This window comes from Colias eurytheme, chromosome 12, assembly GCF_061535395.1.
Source record: "Colias eurytheme isolate Ceu_HAF_F1 chromosome 12, ilColEury1 Martin Lab GWU primary, whole genome shotgun sequence".
NCBI lineage: Eukaryota > Metazoa > Arthropoda > Insecta > Lepidoptera > Pieridae > Colias > Colias eurytheme.
The window spans coordinates 1,677,400-1,697,475 of record NC_142991.1 but is presented as its reverse complement, the minus strand read 5'-3'; the positions used below and the strand labels follow the sequence as shown (position 1 = coordinate 1,697,475).

Below are 20,076 nucleotides of genomic sequence, written 5' to 3'. Positions count from 1 at the left end.
TTTACGAATACGCAGAGTGTTCGTAATCGATTACGCAAGTAGTTTTTATGAAAGCATAAGATTTTTCGATTCGAATAATCTTATACCTCGGCAAAAGGGGAAACGCCTGCGTGTGTTATCCATTACTTAATGATCTAAGTTTTAGCGTCTTCATGCATGTGCCATTTCATATTTTTATATCTGACTAACTGCTCTCTTCAACATCCCTCGGGTGTAATAATGAAGTAAATAAAAAGAAATATGGAGATAATTTAACCCAAATGTTCCTGTTATTCAAACATAATTTTTTACCAATCTTTTTGTTATGTTTTATTTTTATTTTTTTTTATTTATAACATTTATTTCAGGTAACAGACAATAAATTGTACAGACCCATAGAATAAATACCTTACAGACTAACATACATATAATAATTTAAAACTAAACTAAATTAATACACGCTATGTCTTCGGCGTGTGACGCGATTCCGGGGGGCCGGGTATCCGTCCGCGGAAGCGGCGAAACACAACTCCCTGTGGCCAAAACCCTTCGTCCATGTAGGCGCTCAGCTTGGCGGTCGGTACTCTCACCACGAAGGACTTGAAGCTCACTTTATGGCGAGACTCCAGCCGTTCCACTCGCAGACTCAAACCTGTCTTCGCATGCAAGTACTCGACAACATCTTCAGTCTTGGTACAGTAGTGCACACGAGACACGTAGAGCGGCGTCGTCGGCACCTCTGCGCGCATCCGCAAGTTTGGATCCCTCGTTGCGGTGCCACACTTGTTCTGACGAGTCAGCTTCCTTTTCTTCTGGACTTTTGTGAAGCCATCCTCGTCGACGCCCTTCGTTTTTGAAGGTAAACTTTTCCGCACGGGTGCGTTTACTCCTTTTGTTGGTTTGGGGGTCGCAGTCATTTTTGCGGCTGCGGCGGCGTAGTCACGTTGAGGAGCAGCTGGCAACGTGACATGCGATGTCTTCTCCGGGGGAGAGGTAACAGGAGCGGGGCGCGGGGCATCACTCGGGTCATCGGCGGTCGGCGACACGTCAACATCAGCAGTTAAAATGCCGACGCATGCATTTTGCGCTCCGCGACGTGCATTCACATATGACGGCACGGGTGACCTACATATTGCATGCGCATCGCGATATGTCGCTAACTCGACTCGTAAATCGGAGATGGTCTTCTCTGAGGCCTCCAACTTGGTGTGTACCTCGGCCAGACTCGCCTTAAGGAATGTGATGTCCTTAAGGAGCCTCGTAACATCGACGTGGTCGAATCCCACCGGTGGAAGTTTATGCAACTCCTTTGCGACGAAATCGGGCACGTCATCGGGATCAGTCACCTTCAATAGGCTGATGATGTCCTGTATGCATTTTTCACCCCCGTTCCTGCGGCGGGACGGCATCGTGGCAATCTTGTCTAGCGTTTGGAAGAGTAGCACCTTGCCACTGCTGATTTCCTCCTCGTAAAGTTAGTTTTGCAGATTTGCATGATGCTAACCTCGTCCATTGTATCGATGGCATTTTGGATGAACGCCAACAGCTCATTTACAATGAGTGTTTTACAACTCATTATAAAAGTTCATGCAGCGGCAAAGCCGCGCGTGGCGCGAATTGTTATTCCTTACTGCAGTGCTAGCACTAATCACGTCCAATTCCGAACGCGTCTAGCGCACGACTGTTTTATGTTTACAAAAAAAACATATAGAGATATTATCATCAACTCATATTTTCCCAAATGTAACATCTCTTATAACAATGATTTATAATATAAACGCTAGCTTTCTGCCCGCGGCTTCACCCGCGTAGATTACCAGGATAAAAACTGTCCTATATCCGTTATTAGGTCTCAAACTATCTTTATACCAAATTGCATACAAACTATTTAAGTGGTTAAGGTGTTAAGAATAGACAGAGCGACAGACGGACCGATAGAGTTACTTTCTCGTTTACAATATTACTAGTTAAGATTTTTTTATATTTTATAGTAGGTACGAATATTTAATTGCATAGCAGCAGACCGCTGCAAATAGATTTAGCGCTGTAGCAAACAAAACCACCGTTAAAAGGTGCTTGATGCTTCCCACATGCTTTGTTGATCGATTTTCTTACTATACCGACACGCAAGTGGGTAATTGTAATCACCGAGCCTTCATAACATTTTTAGAAGGAAATATATTTCTTCTCGTCATAGGGTACTAAAAGCTACATTGGTAGTAAATAAGTCTTCTGGATAATTTTGTTTAAATAAACAAAATAATTGCGGGGCTACAAATGTAATTGCAGTAATAATTAAACAAGGCTATTAATTTATAACTGTATTAAGCTGAAAATAATTAACGTCATCATGCACTGTTAAACATAGTTCCCTGGATGCAAGTATATCCTTTAAAGTTAAGATATTTTGCATACTATCAGACATTCTATGAATTTCACGTGCCTTAGCCAACCGCGTCCAAGGATCAAGTGGCTAACTGCAAGCTTCCTAGCGTTAATAAACCTTTAGGCACGGCGCAAACAGGCCACCAACCACAGCCGCTCGTGGCCAGCGACAGCCACTTGACACATTTTTTCATATATTGTGACGTGAACACTGTTGTAGCTAGTGGTCGCCACCGGCTACACGTCTATACAAAATATATGAAAAGAAAGTGTCACGTGGCTGTCGCTGGCCACCAGTGGCTGTGGTTGATGGCCCGTTTGCACCGACCCTTATTGTATGATATTAAAGCGGTATTATAATGCAATATCAGCAAAATCGTGTCAATGGACTATTGTAAAGGATTGCTATCGAGTTATTCAGTTCATTGGATTTTAAAAGCGCGGAAATTCCGATCCACTGCGTGTCATAGACACATTAGTGTATTCATTAGGTAGTGTTTGTTGTGATATATTACTTAATTTCGTGTAAACGTAATGAAAAATTAATGGCTTTTTTGTATGCTTATTACTAAAGTATATTTGCAAATACGAACCATGTAAAGCATTTAACATGTGTTTTCGTTATTCCATGAACAAGGACAACATATTATTATTTTTTTTTTTGTAATACACCCGAAACATAATTCTTATAAATGAAGGAATATGTTAGATATGTTATGAGGTATTTTGTTGCACCAAGTATTGTCAACACAGACAATATAAGGTATACATATATACAGTTACGTTATGTAAGTGAATTATTACGATATTACAATTGCATAACGTAACTTTTCATTCAAACTTCGATCTCCAATTTCTCTCAATTTTTAACAAAGATTATGTTTGTGTTCGAACTTTAATAATCGCCTCGATAGTTTTGATAAAATGGCTCGTAAGTTCAGTCATAAAAAGTAACAGAAGTAGAGACATGAAAATTTATTCAAGTATAGATTTAATAATATATTTCTTAGTGCTCTATCACAATCAATTTATCTAAGTAAACTATACATATACCATATCAAACGAATGAAAGGGAACTGAACAGCTTTCAGACTAGTATTTGAGCACAAACAAACAGAGATGTTACAGCATTAGTGGAATTAAAGGGGTTTTTTTGTCTATTAAGATTCTGTTTGTAAAAAAAATAGTACAAATCCATACTCCATGCTCCTAATATTATGAATGTGATTGTTTCTGTCTGTCTTTTCTTCACACCTCAAACACTGAACTGATTTGGTTAAAATTTGGTACAAATACCGTTTATAACCAAGCGCTCCCCTATTGTACTGTAAAAAAAAAAAAAAAAAAAGAAAGTACACAGGACGTACATCCTACGGAACGGGAACTATGCAAATTTTTCTTCAAGTACGCGGGTGAAGCTGCGGGGAAAAAGCTACTATTCTATTACAATTTGAACATCAGATCAAATTTGGTATAAATATGGTAGGTACTTGTTCCGCAAACCACGGGAACGGCAAAACGAAATATGCCGGCGAAGCAGCAAAGATACTATTTGAATGTCTGATATATGACAATTTGAACGTAGGTATAGGGTGACAATTAAATGTGGTGTGGAAATAATTGTTCTTTGTTTTGGGTTCTTCCTTCTCACTTTCTGAAGGGAATCTAACAAAGAATGTTTATACGAAATGGGTCGTGTGTATTGTAATGTTCCCCACATGTATCGTGATAATACGTATATTATTGTTTTCGTATTACAAAGCAGATATTACAATAAGATGTTTCATCGTCACGAAATATGTGAAACGTCGTTGGCAGTTATTGTAAGAATGATGAATTTGAACTAATCAGTGATTGTACTTCCAAAACACGATAAATATCAAAATAATTAAACAAATTTTGGGCGATGAATTAGTACTTTTTCCTTTATAGATATGTTAAACCAAAGCAATTTAAGTCATTGTAATCGTAGTTTACAAAAGCAGTTTACTTTTTGTATGCATGCACTACCTAATTCATACCTAAAAACCAATAAATCTAATAGAATTACAAAATACCAACAACGTTCAAAATCAAGTCTGCATCGACATCATTGGAACACTAAACGTCGCCCGAGGCAACACGTCCTGGCACATGACGTCAATTGCTCGTAAAACCTGGCTCCCGACAGATTGAACACGCAAACTTTATTATTTTTCCATTCACCTATACCTTTCATCGAATAACTGGCTGGAAAATTGGTGCGGAATTTTTAAGTTACCAAACATGGTATAAATTCTCTATTTAATACTGGATGTAAGAGCGCTATCATCTCGTGTGACATCAAATACTTATATCTTTTACGTTTTTGATAATTTCCACAGTATCTACAAGATAGCTTTTATTTGCACTTCTGCTTCTTAATTTGCTAGTTTTCTACATATCTATCTGTGAATGACTGATATCTCGTTCTTTCTAAAGGATCGAGTTAAAAAATAAAATTGTTGAAATAGTATTATAATATGTATGTAAACAAAGATTAATATAATCGATAGAAGAAGAATATATCGTCTAATATACTATTATATGTATAGACCTGTTATAGACAAATATATCGTACATCCTATTTCGATATTGACATATTACCTAGTATGTCTGAAATTAAAGACGTGATCATCTGACAGGAAGTTTCAAATACTACTCGGGGTCACGCAATCTTGAAAGTCTTCAGTCACATATCTTATACTAGCTGTGCCCCGCTCCTGTTAGTCTTAGCGTGATGATATATTATAGCCTATAGCCTTCCTCGATAAATGGGCTATCTAACACCGAAAGAATTTTTCAAATCGGATCAGTAGTTCCTGAGATTAGCGCGTTCAAACAAACAAACAAACTCTTCAGCTTTATAATATTAAGTATAGATAAGAGATCTCACAGCAATGTTCAAAGAACTTTTAGCTACTATGAATATTTCTCTCAATTCATCACAAGATCTCAGAAACATAAAGCAGGTGAATTCCCGTACAAGTTTACAGTTTAAGTGCAACAGTTAACAAAGTCTGCTCCGGATTTAGCTTTCATAACCGAAATTGTGAGTAAACACAGATTGACGTCAGCCCACTGCAGCTGCATTACATGACTCATAAGTTCGCTAATTATTTTGTATTGTTCTGAACATTGGACTTATTATTACATATTAGTTATTATCCGCAATTGGGCTATTGTGAGAAGTTTTGAACATTGATTTATACTTCTTTGATATTAAGCCTTGTTATATCGAACTATTAGACCTTGCCGTCAGAACGATATTTGTTGAGAACAATTTATTGGTGAAGGGTGAATTATGTTCATTTTCATATAATTAGATTTAAATTATCACGTCGTAATCTATGTAAATTAAACGAAAATATCACCGTTTTCATAATTTTATTAATATCTTATGAAGATTGTATCCCTTTAGTTTCTGTGATCTGTGTATTTAACATTATATCAAAATGGAATGGCAATGTAAGATTATACCCATTAATAAATCAAATAAATTACAAGTATAGTTAATATCCCCACTTATAACTTAAAACCATATTAACAATAACCACTAATTGGTTACTATGTTTCGTAGTCAACATATAAACAAGCTATACATGAAATATCACATAACACTATACAACTCACAATCAATTTTGAACTATGTTTACTAAAACGCCAATAAAACCAAATACATTCCACACTTACACAACAATAAAACCAAATAATTTGGAAAATCCAAAAAAGCACGCCTAATAATTTTTTTTAATAAATATTTATTAATTATTATTTTTGTTTATTTAACCCGGCGTCATTGTGGTAGAAAACAAATACGCGAACGTTGAGGTGGGTCAATATTACCCACAAATTTTATAGTCGTTATTTTTAAACTTTTTAAGAAAATTAGTATTCTGTGTTATTATTATAGGTTATAGGCATTCTGGTTTTGATAATATAAAATAAAAATAATAATTAACCAACGTTTTATTCACTTTAATCAATTTTGACATAAACTCATAAAAATAGGAACAAAATATAGACCTCTTACGTTTTCATGTCATTCCTACGCTAATAACCAGTAATTTTGGTTACAAATAGCATTTTTATAAACTTAAGTCTAATCTATTAGAAAAAAACTTTAACAAAGCTAATTAGAATCTTCGTTGTAAATGAAATCAATACAGAAAGCCATGATGCGTTCAGGACAAATAAATTTAGGGCAAGCTTGACAAAAATGTTTTGTTTTACTATTTTTATTTCCGGACACACTTAACATCTTTTTCGGAAATTGCAGGTGGCTCCTCTGATGATCCACAAATAAATTCTCTGCCCATTTGTCATTGCTATCGATCAATTTCTGGCGAATTTTCAAATGTTCTATGACCAGAGCAAGACCTAAGTTTTTCAAAAAATTACGTTGCTTATCGTTTGATTTGTTTTTAATTATGCGACGTATTATAAGCGCATTAATTCCTGTGTGTCCAACATGGCATAAAAATTGTCAGGGGCCACCTTTTGGAGTTACGACTCACATCATATGAGGCGCAATGTTCATCAGCGACGCCAACCCCATATTTAGTTTTATTGTAAAAGGTATTGAATTCGGGTTTTCACTTTTCTCCACTTGAAACACACTCCGCACTCTTACATGATCCTCTTCTTCTACTTCATCATCATAATAAGGTAAGTCTGAGTCAGACAAGAGTCTAAACTCGTCATGATACGTGATATTTTCTATTCTATCCATTTATAGTACCTATTTTATAATAAGTACCTGTTGGACAAACAAAAACATTAAATTCACAGAAACAAGCAAAAAAAATGTTTGCAGACACCAAGAAATCATTCACAACAGCAAAAATCGATAACTTAGCCATGGCGCGAAATTGTTACATCGATTGTGAGGATGGGTCATATTTACCTTCTTCGAAAATACACGCGTGTAGCTCCCAGTACACACGACGTCGAAAGGATTTCACTTCCAAAACGTTTAATGTACATTATTAGCTCCAGCTACTACAAAGAACAGCACAATCTTGCACGTAATTACAAAGATATACCTAATCTTCAACAAGCCGGGTCATTTTGACCCAACCTCAATGACGCCGGGTTAATAACAATTAAACCACATCGAATCAGACCCTGAAAAATGAAAGGGTTCTATTCCTGAGCATACTCAAGCGTAAGAGAAAAAAAAAGACTCGATTAGTAAAGTATTTCGGTCGCTATCGTGTTAACAAGAAAAAGGATCCGCACATACAGACACACGGTCACGGACGTCCAAGACAGAACCTTTTTAAACTGTTTTTTAACTAGTTTAAATAACAAAAATGACATCAAAAATATCATGAACGTTAAAAATAGTGTTTTTTCTTAATATGTGTGTGTATGTATTATCTTACAAGTGCAATGTATGATACATAAAGACATTTTAAGTTTGAAAAATCAGATGTTTTGCGCGAAGTGACAGTAGTACCCACCTCAACGCTTCGCTTATGAGGCGTGCAATACATTTCACTTAGTTTGGGACCCACTGTCGTACATTAATTGTAAAACATAAATGGACAAATAAATTTATTTCATTTCATTTGTTTTCAGGCATAGTAAACCGCGGTGACTCGTTCCGCCGCCGCCGCTCCCGGTCCGGCAGCTTAGCACCGGCATCACCCGCAGCACCCGAGACGCATGAGCGGCGCCCGGTCGCCTGCCATCGGGTGGCCATGGTGGGGGCCCCTGGAGTGGGGAAAACAGCCTTGATCAGCCAGTTTCAGACCAGCGAATGTATTAACGCGTATGATAGACAGAGAGGTTAGTAATATAAAATATGCATTAATTAGCGGTACTCTTTCAACAATAATGTGCGAGGATGTGTAGCGAGGAAGATGTTGGTGAAGGTGACCGACTGACCGGTTGGCTTGGTAGGTAGTGGCCCTGCCTTCCAAGCCAGAGGTCACGGGTTCGATTCCCACACGGGGCAAATATTTGTGTGATGAAGTATGAACATAGATGTTTGCTCTGTGTCTGAGTGTTAATTATTATCTACTAGATTTCCGCCCGCGGCTTCGCCCGCGTTTTCAAAGGAAAACCCGCATAGTTCCCGTTCCCGTGGGATTTCCGGGATAAAACCTATCCTATGTGTTACCTATTCTGATGTATAAGCTATATTTTGGTAAAGTTTCATTGAAATCATTTCAGTAGCTTTTACGTGAAAGAGTAACAAACATCCATACATCCATACTTACAAACTTTCGCCTTTATAATAGTAAGTAGGATTAAGAAGATTTAAATATTTATTTAAATTTAAATAAGTATGTACGTTTATCACCCATCTAGTTTCCATAACATAAGCGAAAGCTTAGTATGGGATTAGATCGTGCCGTGTGTGAAATTTGTCCTGAAATATTTATTTATTTATTTTGTTTGTAAAGAACCAATCATATCGCTTCATTTAGTTTGAAGTTTGAATCGTTTAGCGTTCGAAGTGATACTTTTGATTATTTAAAAACACATTCCTCGCTACACATCCCCGCACACTATTGGCGGAAAAGCACCCTTATTGTTAAGGAAAATACATTTATTAATAACAAAAAGTACCACATATAACTGTATATTTATTCACGCAATTAAAGTACCTAAGTAAAAGCATATAGAAGTTAAACTTCTGTAAAGAAATAAAAACGTAATGGATATCTGTTATGTTTCAAAACTTGCTGATCTGATCTGATAACAATGTACAATTGTCCGTATTTAAGCAAAAAGGAACCACCCAGCAAAAACGCACTTCTGAGATATCAAAGGATTTAAAAAAACATTTGCAGCTCTGTTAGATGAAGTAAAATTAAAATTTATTTTATTTAAATTCATTGATAAATTACTTATTTAAGTATGTGTATATAAATTTGCTCTGAATATTCTTAAACTTTCTAGATAATTAAGAAAATGTGCATGTGGTTCCTTTTAACATTTATCAATTGATAGGTTTTCTCTTATACAAAAAGGAACCACATCCCAGGGATTTAATGATATAAATGAAACTATGTATTTATAATATCGTAATTAAAGCTTTAATTAATAAAATATATAAAATAATACTTATATAGGACGTTTATTCGACGTTATCATCAAATTGGATTTCGAAATCCACCGTGTCTAGTCCATCTATGTGGTCTTCTATTGCATCATCACTAATGAGACCGTTATAAAAACTGTGCATCTTGTGGAATGAGATGTAATATGGACTGAATATCGCTAGAAGGTGAAGAAAGCTTCTCCAGAGGCAGCGACGTATAAGGTTCTTCGTTATCTTCTGTAATAAAAAGAAAAAAGCTTTAAATCAAAATAATAAAGCCGCGTGGCTTTTATACGTAGGTAGGTATATGGCGACAACAAAATATTATGAGTTCTTATAAAGCCGTGTCCCTACTAGACGACTAAGTATGTTGTATGTACATGCGCCATGTACAAAAAACTGGCTAAGTGCGAGTCGGACTCGCGCAACGAAGAGTTCCGTACCATTATCTATAAAAACGCCATTAAAATCACGGCTTATTGTATGGGAGCTTCTTAAATATTTATTAAGCTATTGCATAGCTTCTATCGCGGGCCTTGAGCGCGGGGACCGAATCGAGAAATTCCGTTACGAAAAAACCTCACGCTCTGCACTCCGACGGGCTCGGAGGTGTGGCTTGAAGGCATGCTATGCAATAGCTTTACCGTGGCAGTCCCCGAGTGCCACACGTCTTTTTTTATTCTGTTTTTTAGTATTTGTTGTTACAGCGGCATCAGAAATACATCATATGAAATTTCGACTATTTAACTGTCACGGTTCATGAGACAGAGGGATAGACAGACGGACAGCGGAGTCTTAGTAATAGGGTCTCGTTTTACCCTTTGGGTACGGAACCCTAAAAATCATACGCAACAGTGGCAACCAAGCAAAAAATTAAATAAACTTGATAAAATTTTGAATTTCGCAGGCTAGGCCTTGTTCCGGTCAAAACAGTAGCCGCGCGAGTTTTAAAATCAAACAAATAATTATATGCGCTGGCCGCTGAATGATGTGGCTGAATGTACTGTACTGAATCTGAATCTAAACGTATTTTACCAAAATAGTAGGTAGGTACCTAGATCATCGACAGTTATTTTTAAAACAGGGTTTAGACTTTAGTAGTTTCATCTCACAATGACAGATGAATCGTAACAAAATGATCTCTTAATTCGACTCGCCGCGCCTTCGTGAACAACAACATTGTCGTTAAAATACGTAAATCCATAGAGGATTCCTCTTGTACTTACTTAATGAACTATCTTCTTAAAATCACACCACAATCGGGAATGAATCAAAAGTGGATAAAGCGTACCTGCATCTCAGATTCAATAAGTACTTAAATGCATTAAATAAAACTACTTACCCGTTGTATCTTCATTATTATCTTCGGTGTTCATCTCCAATGCTTTTCTTACCAATTGCTTGCTTATTTATTTATTACTAAACATTTTCACATTTAATTTTAAAGGTAATTAACAAAAACAATAGAACTTACTTCGCGGAGGAAAAAAACACCGTCACGTATTCGAATAACTTCGCTGAATGTCACCTATATTGACAGATGTTCGACGTTTTACTTAAAAAATTGGAGTTTTGCACTTTGAGCTATTTAAGTAATGAAATACGTTGTTTAAAGATGAGAAGCATTGTAACAAGTCAAGGCATTTGGTTCCATATAGCGATGATGGGTTTCAGAATGTTTTACAATATTTATTTATGCATAATAGAACCGAATGCTTGTGGTTTTATTTTGCAATAAAAAATTACAATTAAATTATGTATTTATTTTACGCATAACCATACCACAGAAACCTGGTTCCATTTTGTGTATTAAAAATAATTGTTATTAATAGAAATATGTGTAATGTATAATGGTACCAAGTAGGTGTGGATCTGTTTTGTATAAAATGACATGATAGTAATATCGTTTATTTGTTTGAACAAAGCAGTCCCGTGGTGCTGTGGTTCGGTTTTGCTTAATATGGTATTATTCGTTGTTGCTGGTGGTTCCTTTCTGCTTTTAGTATACCTTGTTTCCAACGTAAAAATCATGTGGTTCTTGTTTCTATAAGAATTTAGACCACTTTTGAATGAGTATTCTTCAATAAAAGTAAAAAACGAAATTTGTCGAGTGGTTCCATTTTGCATAAATACGGACAATTTTGACTTTCATGTATTATTTATTATTATTTAAAACGAAACGTATTTGTGAAATATAAATACGTTTCGTGCAAAATTTGTGCAAAACAATAGTCTCCAGACTCCAACTAACTACTATTTGGCACAAAAATCCGCATAAATATTTATAAAATACAGATAGATACATCTCAATAGTTGTTAAAATTTTTTTTTTTTTTTGTTTTTGCCAAGAACAGTCCGCGTTTCGGTTTAAAACGGTCATGTTTCAGTAATATTTTCGACTTTAAACATTGTTACAGCAACATTTATACCAAAAAAAACATTAAGATAAATTAAAGCACATTACAATCAAAAAGCTTTATTACTTACAATATCAAACTTCGTAAAATAAACTTGCCAATAAACATTTTAAGTGCAAGCTACTTGAGATAGTTGCAGTTCAGTTCAGTTTTCAAACTCAAACAATACCATTTTATACACCAGTTACTCATTACCTTAACTTCAAAGTAAAACAAAACTAGGATTTAGTTAATGCCTCAAGAAATTGCTACAAATTAGCTTAACGAAGAGAGCTAATGTATATCTGGAAACCTTTTAAAATCCCACTAATTATGCAGTGAAAGCGTGAATATAAAGCTAGCAATTTCCCTCCATTTTCTCGAAAGGCAAACGTCTATGATCATTTTAATTTTTAAACAAAAAATCGCATTTGCGTTCTTTTGTATAGTTTAAAAGTGCCATTAATGACTCAATTAAAAATAATGGCGTTAATTTAGAGACCATTATGATTTAATTTGTCTTATATAATCATTATTCTAGAGATAGATCGTTCTATTTCTTTCTTGTATAGCAAGGTAAACTAGAAAACGTAACTCCACGTCAAGTAATAACATTCCACAAGCAGCTTTGTAATCTGAAACCAAAAATGTAATAATTAGTAAATTCGAAGTAATAAATTCGCGCACGACTCGCAAAACGTGACTATAACATTCTGAAATACGCACAAGATTTGTGTATGACCATAGTATAGATTTGTAAATGTTTTTATATAATACGTATGTATGTAATACATGACTTAAAAGTTGTGTTACAGTATTTAGAGAAGACATCTTACTAGTCCTACTATAATATTATAAATTCAAATGTTTGTAAGGATGGATGTATGTGTATGTATGTTTGTTACTCTTACACGCAAACTACTGAACTGATTACAATAAAATTTAGCATTGATATAGAGGGTAACTTAGAATAACACATAGGATAGGTTTTATCCCGGAAATCTCGCGGGAACGGGAACTATACGGGTTTTTATTTGAAAACGCGGACGTAGCCGCGGGCGGAAAGCTAGTATAATATAAAACGCAATAGATTAACATCTTAATAAATCTTGATTGAAACGTAAAGTTATTGGAAGCGTTATTTTTGTTTAGTCTGTACCGTGACAACGTAAACATTGTTTTATTAGCGTTTAATTATGTATTTGTGGCTTGAAATAAAGCAGTTTGTTCTATGAATAGTCGTGAATCTGTTTGTTTTATTGCGTGTTTGTTACTCGATTTCGGAAAAACAAGTGTAATTGTTTACACGTATTTTGAGGTACGGTTAAGGTACGGTACAATCTCTTGACAAAAATATAACACATGTACGGTAACTAACTAATAGTTTTTACTCAACTGCGACCAAAATTGGGCTATTATTTCGGGTGTTTGGTACATACGTGAACTTGAAAAGATAAATATTCTTTGTATGTGTATGTATGTTATATTTCTCTCTCGCGCTCTATTGTCTTGTGTGTTGTTATTCGTTGCCATTTGCAAAAAAAGGCCGAATTATTACATACTGATTTTCCTTTATGTAACGTTGTAATAAAGAGTTATAAATAAATTGGCAGTTATAGAAGTGCATTAACCACATAGAGAGCCGACAAGAGACTGCTCTGTAAGTGATTGATTACACGTTCGAACGAATGCTGTAAAGGCAGTGGATTACGCTTTGGAAAAGGGAAGAGCGATCACGGGATAAAAATTTCTTATTTAATAATATATTATGTTATTTGCGTTATATTTATTTTATTTATTTATCGATTGGTCCATAACCAGTGGTCGTCACTAACATTATATTATAGAAGAAAGATATTATGTTTGCATGATTGAAATATCTGAAACTACTGGACTGACTTATTTACGAGCTTAAAACTACATTATTCCAAAGTGATATAGTAAAGGCTGTGCCTGTACTTAATTTCGTTTCTCTTTAGAATACGGTAATCGTATGAAGTAGAGTTCTAGGGATTTTAACTCTGAACAACAAGAAGGATAAAAACTTCTCCGTATAAAATTGAAAATATGAGGTACGATTACATTGAAAAATCAAACAGCATGATCAATAACGTGAACTTTTTTACCTGTGATCACATAAAAAACACAATAACACACAAAACATACAAGGTTTTATCTTAAGATTCCCCACATTTCTAAGGTTGAACATCAAAAGAAAAAACGGAGGATTTCTTTCACAAAGCCACATTGCGTCTCGTTAAAAACGGATTTGAAATACCCACTTAAAGCTGTACATCTTGAGTGTGTTTCACGTATTTTGGATGAAAAATTATTAAGATGAAAACATGTTTAATGTTACAGGTTTTAATGTGTTTGTGGTGAATACGTTTCGTAGTATAATGTACCAAAAGTTATATGACTTTTTTTTCATTGACTATACGAAATTAATGAAAGAAGTAGCAATGGCCAAAACTTTAAACTACGTATATTTTTATTGTAATAAAGCCATTATTATTCGTGTAATTGGAAAATGAATTGATGTAAGTTTTAAAGTAAACTGTTACTGAAAATCTAACAACCAATCAAATATTTCCCTTTAATAAAATAATTGTAGATCATAAAGAAAACTAATATAATAATAATAGTTTAAAAAAACTAAAAAACACGCTTTTAGTTCGGTTTTCTATAAAACGCGTGTTTTTTTATTTTTTTTAACTATTATTTATTTTATCAAATTAGTGTATTGTCATCGGTCCTAAATAAATCTACAAAGTTTGAACGAAATCTGGCCGTTTAAAGTGGGTCAAAATCGCGCCCAAAGAAGTCGGTTACAAACATACAGGTGAAGCTAATATAAAGCGTGTAATAAAAAGCATTGAATCCAATCCAAATGTCGTACAAAATTTTGCAAAGCTATTTCATAGTTTTCACTTAAACCCTTAAAATGTACGTTTAAAGGCATATTTTCAAAGTATGTTAATTAAGCCTATTCAAACATTACATGTACTCCACAAATACTCTGTGCGAACTCGGCTTTACAAGTTGACGTTACGCTTGGCTAAGCGTTAATACGAAGCTCATATTTTGTATAAATTGTATAATATCTAGCAATGTGGTTAAATACCTCAGAACGCCTCGTTTTAATTGGAAAATTCCGCAGTAGATATGTACATAATTAAAGTGTTTGTTTTCACTGATTAGCTTGTTTCGTAGATTGTGAAATTATTCTTAGAACAAGGATAAATAAATGTTTTAAAATAAAAAGTTTTGTTTGTTTATTAACTTATATTTTATCATTTAGAATGTAGGTACTTTTAGGTTTTTAAGGTTAGTTCAAACACAATGATCATTCATAAGGGAATTAGGGCTTTTACCATTAACAGATGTAATTCTTAGCTTTTAATGGAAAAGCATTAGATTGATTACAATAAGGCCTTATTACAATTATTCATATCGGTATTAGAAAGAGACTTTATCAAGAATTTCTTAGGATAAAGTTTTTTGCGATGTAAAGAATCATTCCATCGGAACAAATACTCGTTTTTTTGTGCCATATATGAACCTAGGCTACTATACCTTTTATTTAAACCATGTTCAAAGAGATAGTTGCTCTATATCGTTTCACGTGTAGGCAGGAAATATTTTTATCACTCTATGATGAAGGATATAAAAGAAAAAAGAAGCTTTCATGTGAGCCGACGAAATTGATTGAAAGTTAAATGAAAAGAAAAAGGCACCATATCTGTATAGAAAACTGTTAGAATTTGAGGAATATTTCGTAATTTTTTAAGGATATATTTTAATAGTTTTTAACTAGTTTATTTATTTATTCATACTTTATTGCTCTGACAAAGCTTAACTGGGAACTTAATCTAATTATAAATTAAAACAAATGGCGGTCTTATCGCTAAATAGCGATTTCTTCCAGACAACCAGACGTACGAAAGGAAGTTAGTTTGAGGAGAGGAGGAGGAGAGAGGAGGAGGTAGTTCATATATCCTAGTGATAAAACCTCCAGAAGATTCTAGAAAATCTTAATTAAACAGGAGATTATCCAACATGTATCTACGAAAAAGTAACTGAAACAAATTTCTAAGAATGATAATTAAGAAAAGCTCTCAACTTGGTACTAAATTTTCTTATCCCTAAAGTACATTTCGTAAAAAAGTGAATATAATTTTAATTCATAGTTTTATAAATATTTCATTGAACAAAATGGTCTCTTTATATTCCATTTGTAAGCAACATCTCAAGCCAATTAAATACAAGTATAATGGATATTTCCGTCCCCCTCACACCTATGGCGTTAAAACGGGACCGCATTATTTAACTTTTCAAAGTCGCTTTCATGAATAAAGTGTTTTTTTACGTTACGTAATAATGTGGTCTTTTTTGTTAGTATAAAAGATGAAAAGGACATAATAAGATTGGCATTTAAATTTCTTATATACATAAAATGATTGAAGTGTTCTTTGATTTAAGTATTTATTTTATACAATAGAATGGTGCGGTTTATTTGTATCATTTTTAGTATAAAGGGTGTTTATAGAAGCCAACCAATTATCTTCAGACTACTGCATTTCATATTATCGTGCGACAGCTGCTATTCCCCAAACCCATATACACCCTATTTCACTTATTAATATCGTCCATGTTCAGCTTATATATATGCACAAAAACAAAATTATCTGTTTGGCTATTAACATTACCAATTCACACACAGTACATTACTCAAATAATTAATATCGATCTAATTTATTGCCTATTCTGTTAAACACTCAAAAGTTACCGATAAATATTTGTGCACGCGTGAAACAGAGATACATTTTCAGACATGCTGAAAAGAAACAGATATATATCCGCAGTGAAAATTGCTCTTATTGAAGGCATAGGATAACAACGCACAACGCACTGTAACAATTATAATATAGTAAATATTAATTGTTTTTATTGGAAACCAAGGCAACACGAAGATGAAATTAAATTAACTTTTAACCATTTTTAACTAATTACAAAACTTTATTTCAATTAAATAGATAGATTTATATGTTACAGTTTAATTCGCAACGCCTTCCATCCCAATTTTCGAGCATTTTGAGTTTTTTTTTTTCAAAACAAGAAGTATGTATTATTTCCTAATAAATGGAAAAATTTAATATTCTTAATTTTTAGCCCATGAGTTTAAGGTGTCATTTATGGCACTCTCGGGTCGGGGGATCAGCTGTAACTTAAACAAGACAAATGACGTCATTAGAGAAGGGTTCTCAAGCACATACAACTGTTTATCAATCTATACCCAATATATTTAACTTGCTCTCTATGGGCGAGATTATAAAAATTATTTCTCAGTGCTACATAGTACCTACATTATTAAATTATAATATTTTCCCGGCAAAAATTGTCTTGCCTTACTCTTATCACTTAGAGGTATGAAAAACAGATGTTGGCTGATTCTCAGATCTACCCAATATCTGAGAATCAGCCAACATCTATTTTTATAGGCACACAAAATTTCATAAGAATCAGTCCAGCCGTTTCGGACGAGTATGGTAACTAACATTGTTACACGAGAACTTTGTACATATTGAAATATTTTCTCAATCTAAATAAAAGGGCGCATGGTTAACTCTAGTTAGGTTACTAGTTATTATTCTTTGGCATAGTGCAGTAGGATCAAAGCCACTGTTAGATCTAGTTCAAACTAATATTTCATATAAATCTGGTTACCTTTGTATACAGTTTATTGCGCTTTCCAAGAAAATTTGCATTATTAGCTATTATGATATTGTGTAAGATACGAAATAAGATCTTATTGAAGTCTTGAGTTGATACATTACTTCTTTGAAATGCTAATCAGAAACTTTAATGACTAGTTTGTTCAATAGAAAAACAAAGTACCTAGTTTGATTTTTTGTTCGTTTTCAAGGTACCATTTAACTCAAAATCTAGTTCACTGCTTTTAAATATTATTTTAATATTAAAACTACCTACATCTTTTCTGTGTAATATACGCTACTTTTTTATTAAGCCTTTTATTAGTGTAATTACTTCTAAAGCTTCAATATGAAATTATTTTACGTTAATCGAATTTTAAACTACATCTCAAACTCACGCACGTCCAATTTCTTTCTAGATGTATTTTCAAATCAATTTACCGCACAAAGCTATGATATTTGAACTTAACAAGTTCTACGCTTTAATTTCTCTAACATTATATACAATATTGGACTTCCTTTTAATAAAATAGTTCGTAACTGATTCAAGGAGTTAGTTTCCTTGCGTGTTGTGGCTTATCTGACCGCTGACGAATTTATTTCATTTCTCTCCTAAATTTATTGCTACCGACATGTTATAAGGAAAGCGCCAAATTACGTGTTCAGTGTTCGCTGATTGCTATGTTTGTTTTATTTATTTTATGTTTTCTTAGACGTAATATTGCAGGTTATTTCAAACTCAAACTCAAAATCAAACATTTATTTATTCAATTAGACTTCTTCGAGAAGCACTTTTGAAACGTCAATACATATTATTTTTAAAATTTACCACCGATTCGGAAAGCAGTATGTATCTATGGAGAAGAATCGGCAAGAAACTCCATAGTTGCTCTTTTAAATCATTTCAGTATTACAATTTTAATTTTACAAAATATGTAAGTAACTGTACGTATATATTATCATAATATGCCAAAGAACTGTCCTGTGGTTTTTACGCGACAACCCTCCATGGGTTTTTATCTTCCATATATTCCTTAATGCTGTAATAGGCTCTCTGAACTAATACGTTTTTTACATAATTTTTAAATTTAGCACTACTAAAATCTTTAATACTATGAGGAATTCTGTTGTAAAAAAGTATACCTTGGCCCATAAATGAATTTTTAACTTTAGCTAACCGGTAAAATGGCATTTCAATTTTATTTCTGTTCCTTGTGCCATATCGGTGTCTATCTCCTACTCTTGTGTGTAAGTCTGCATTTTTTTGGTGGTTACTACTTCCTACTTCTTTGTATTGATAGGTTGACAAATTGCTATGGGGTTTTTGGGTTTAGGTCACAGGCCTCCGACAGGACTTCAATTATATATCTGCTGCCAGTATTTAATAATTTATAAGTATTATCTTGGGAATGATAACTGCGAAAGTATTGTGTCTATATTTCCATTTGCTTGATGATGGAAAATTTATGCGAAAGATCCTTCACTTTAAACTGTCGGACCATTTTTATCACTAAGAAGAATTTGAGACCTATGTCACATTACATTGCATAACGACGTACTAAAGTGAGCTAAAAGCCTATAGAAGGTACGTATAAGACGCCCAAATACAAAACAAAAATGCGTGAAACAAAACCGCCTTTTGTCTCCTTAAAAAGACGTATCTTTATTCAATACAACTCAGAACAAGTTGATAGAACAAGCAACTTAATTACCAGCTAATACCGAGTTAGGAACAGGCCCCTCTAGAGACATGTGACACGTGAATTGATTCAATTTATCTTCATAAAAAGGATCCCACGGGTGAAGAGTTTCTTATCGAAATGCCAAGACCACGCAGGCAATGTTATGTTACATAAAATATGTTTTGGGACGTTTCGAAATGTATGTTAATTTGGGAAAAGTAGGTATTGTGTAAGGTTTTTGAAGTTAGATAACTTTGGTAAATAGACTTGGTAGAGCAAACTAGTATATTAAAAAAACCTCATCAAATTCCGTTGTATAGTTTTAAAGATTTATAGGTACATAGAGCGACTTGCGGCAAGAGAATAATAAAAATCGGGCTAAATGGCGTGCCATAGGAGAGACCTGCGTCCAACAGCGGACTAATATAGATTGAGACGACGACAACGACGACGAGACTCGAGAGCGACTTGGTTTAATTTTATGTACTGATAAAAGCGTCATAATTTATTATATTCTATTTAATAGGCAACTGTAAAATATCAAAATAATCAACGGGATTTTTAAAGTTGTCTATTTTTGAATCGAACATTAACCGCATTCATGCATTAAGTTCAAATTGATATTAGCTAACTGCAAAGCCTTATTTACTTCAGTGAGCATTTAACATAACGTTATTTAAATATTTTCACGTTTCAATGCTATTTAAATAGATTTTTCATACTTTGTAAACGAGTACACAAATGTGAATAGATGAAAATATTCTATTGAAAACTGGAAACATTTTCACTTCATATTTCTGAAATTTTATTCATGCTTGTATTACTACTCAGTATTCATGTATGCGTGA

The 20,076-nt window shown here is 33.9% G+C and overlaps 1 protein-coding gene and 1 pseudogene across 1 annotated transcript in view; one reads left to right on the top strand and one right to left on the bottom strand.

Moving 5' to 3' along the window:
- Positions 1-306: 306 nt before the first annotated feature.
- Positions 307-1,657, bottom strand: LOC149903808 (uncharacterized; annotated as a pseudogene).
- A 5,585-nt stretch (positions 1,658-7,242) lies between these two features.
- The window catches only part of Rgk3 (Rad, Gem/Kir family member 3), a 37,619-nt gene continuing 24,785 nt past the window's right edge, over positions 7,243-20,076 (top strand). Inside the window, exons 1-2 of the mRNA XM_090108184.1 lie at positions 7,243-7,267; positions 7,966-8,175. Of these exons, the coding sequence (XP_089964310.1) occupies positions 7,243-7,267; positions 7,966-8,175 (235 nt within the window). The remainder of the gene's footprint in view (positions 7,268-7,965; positions 8,176-20,076) is intronic.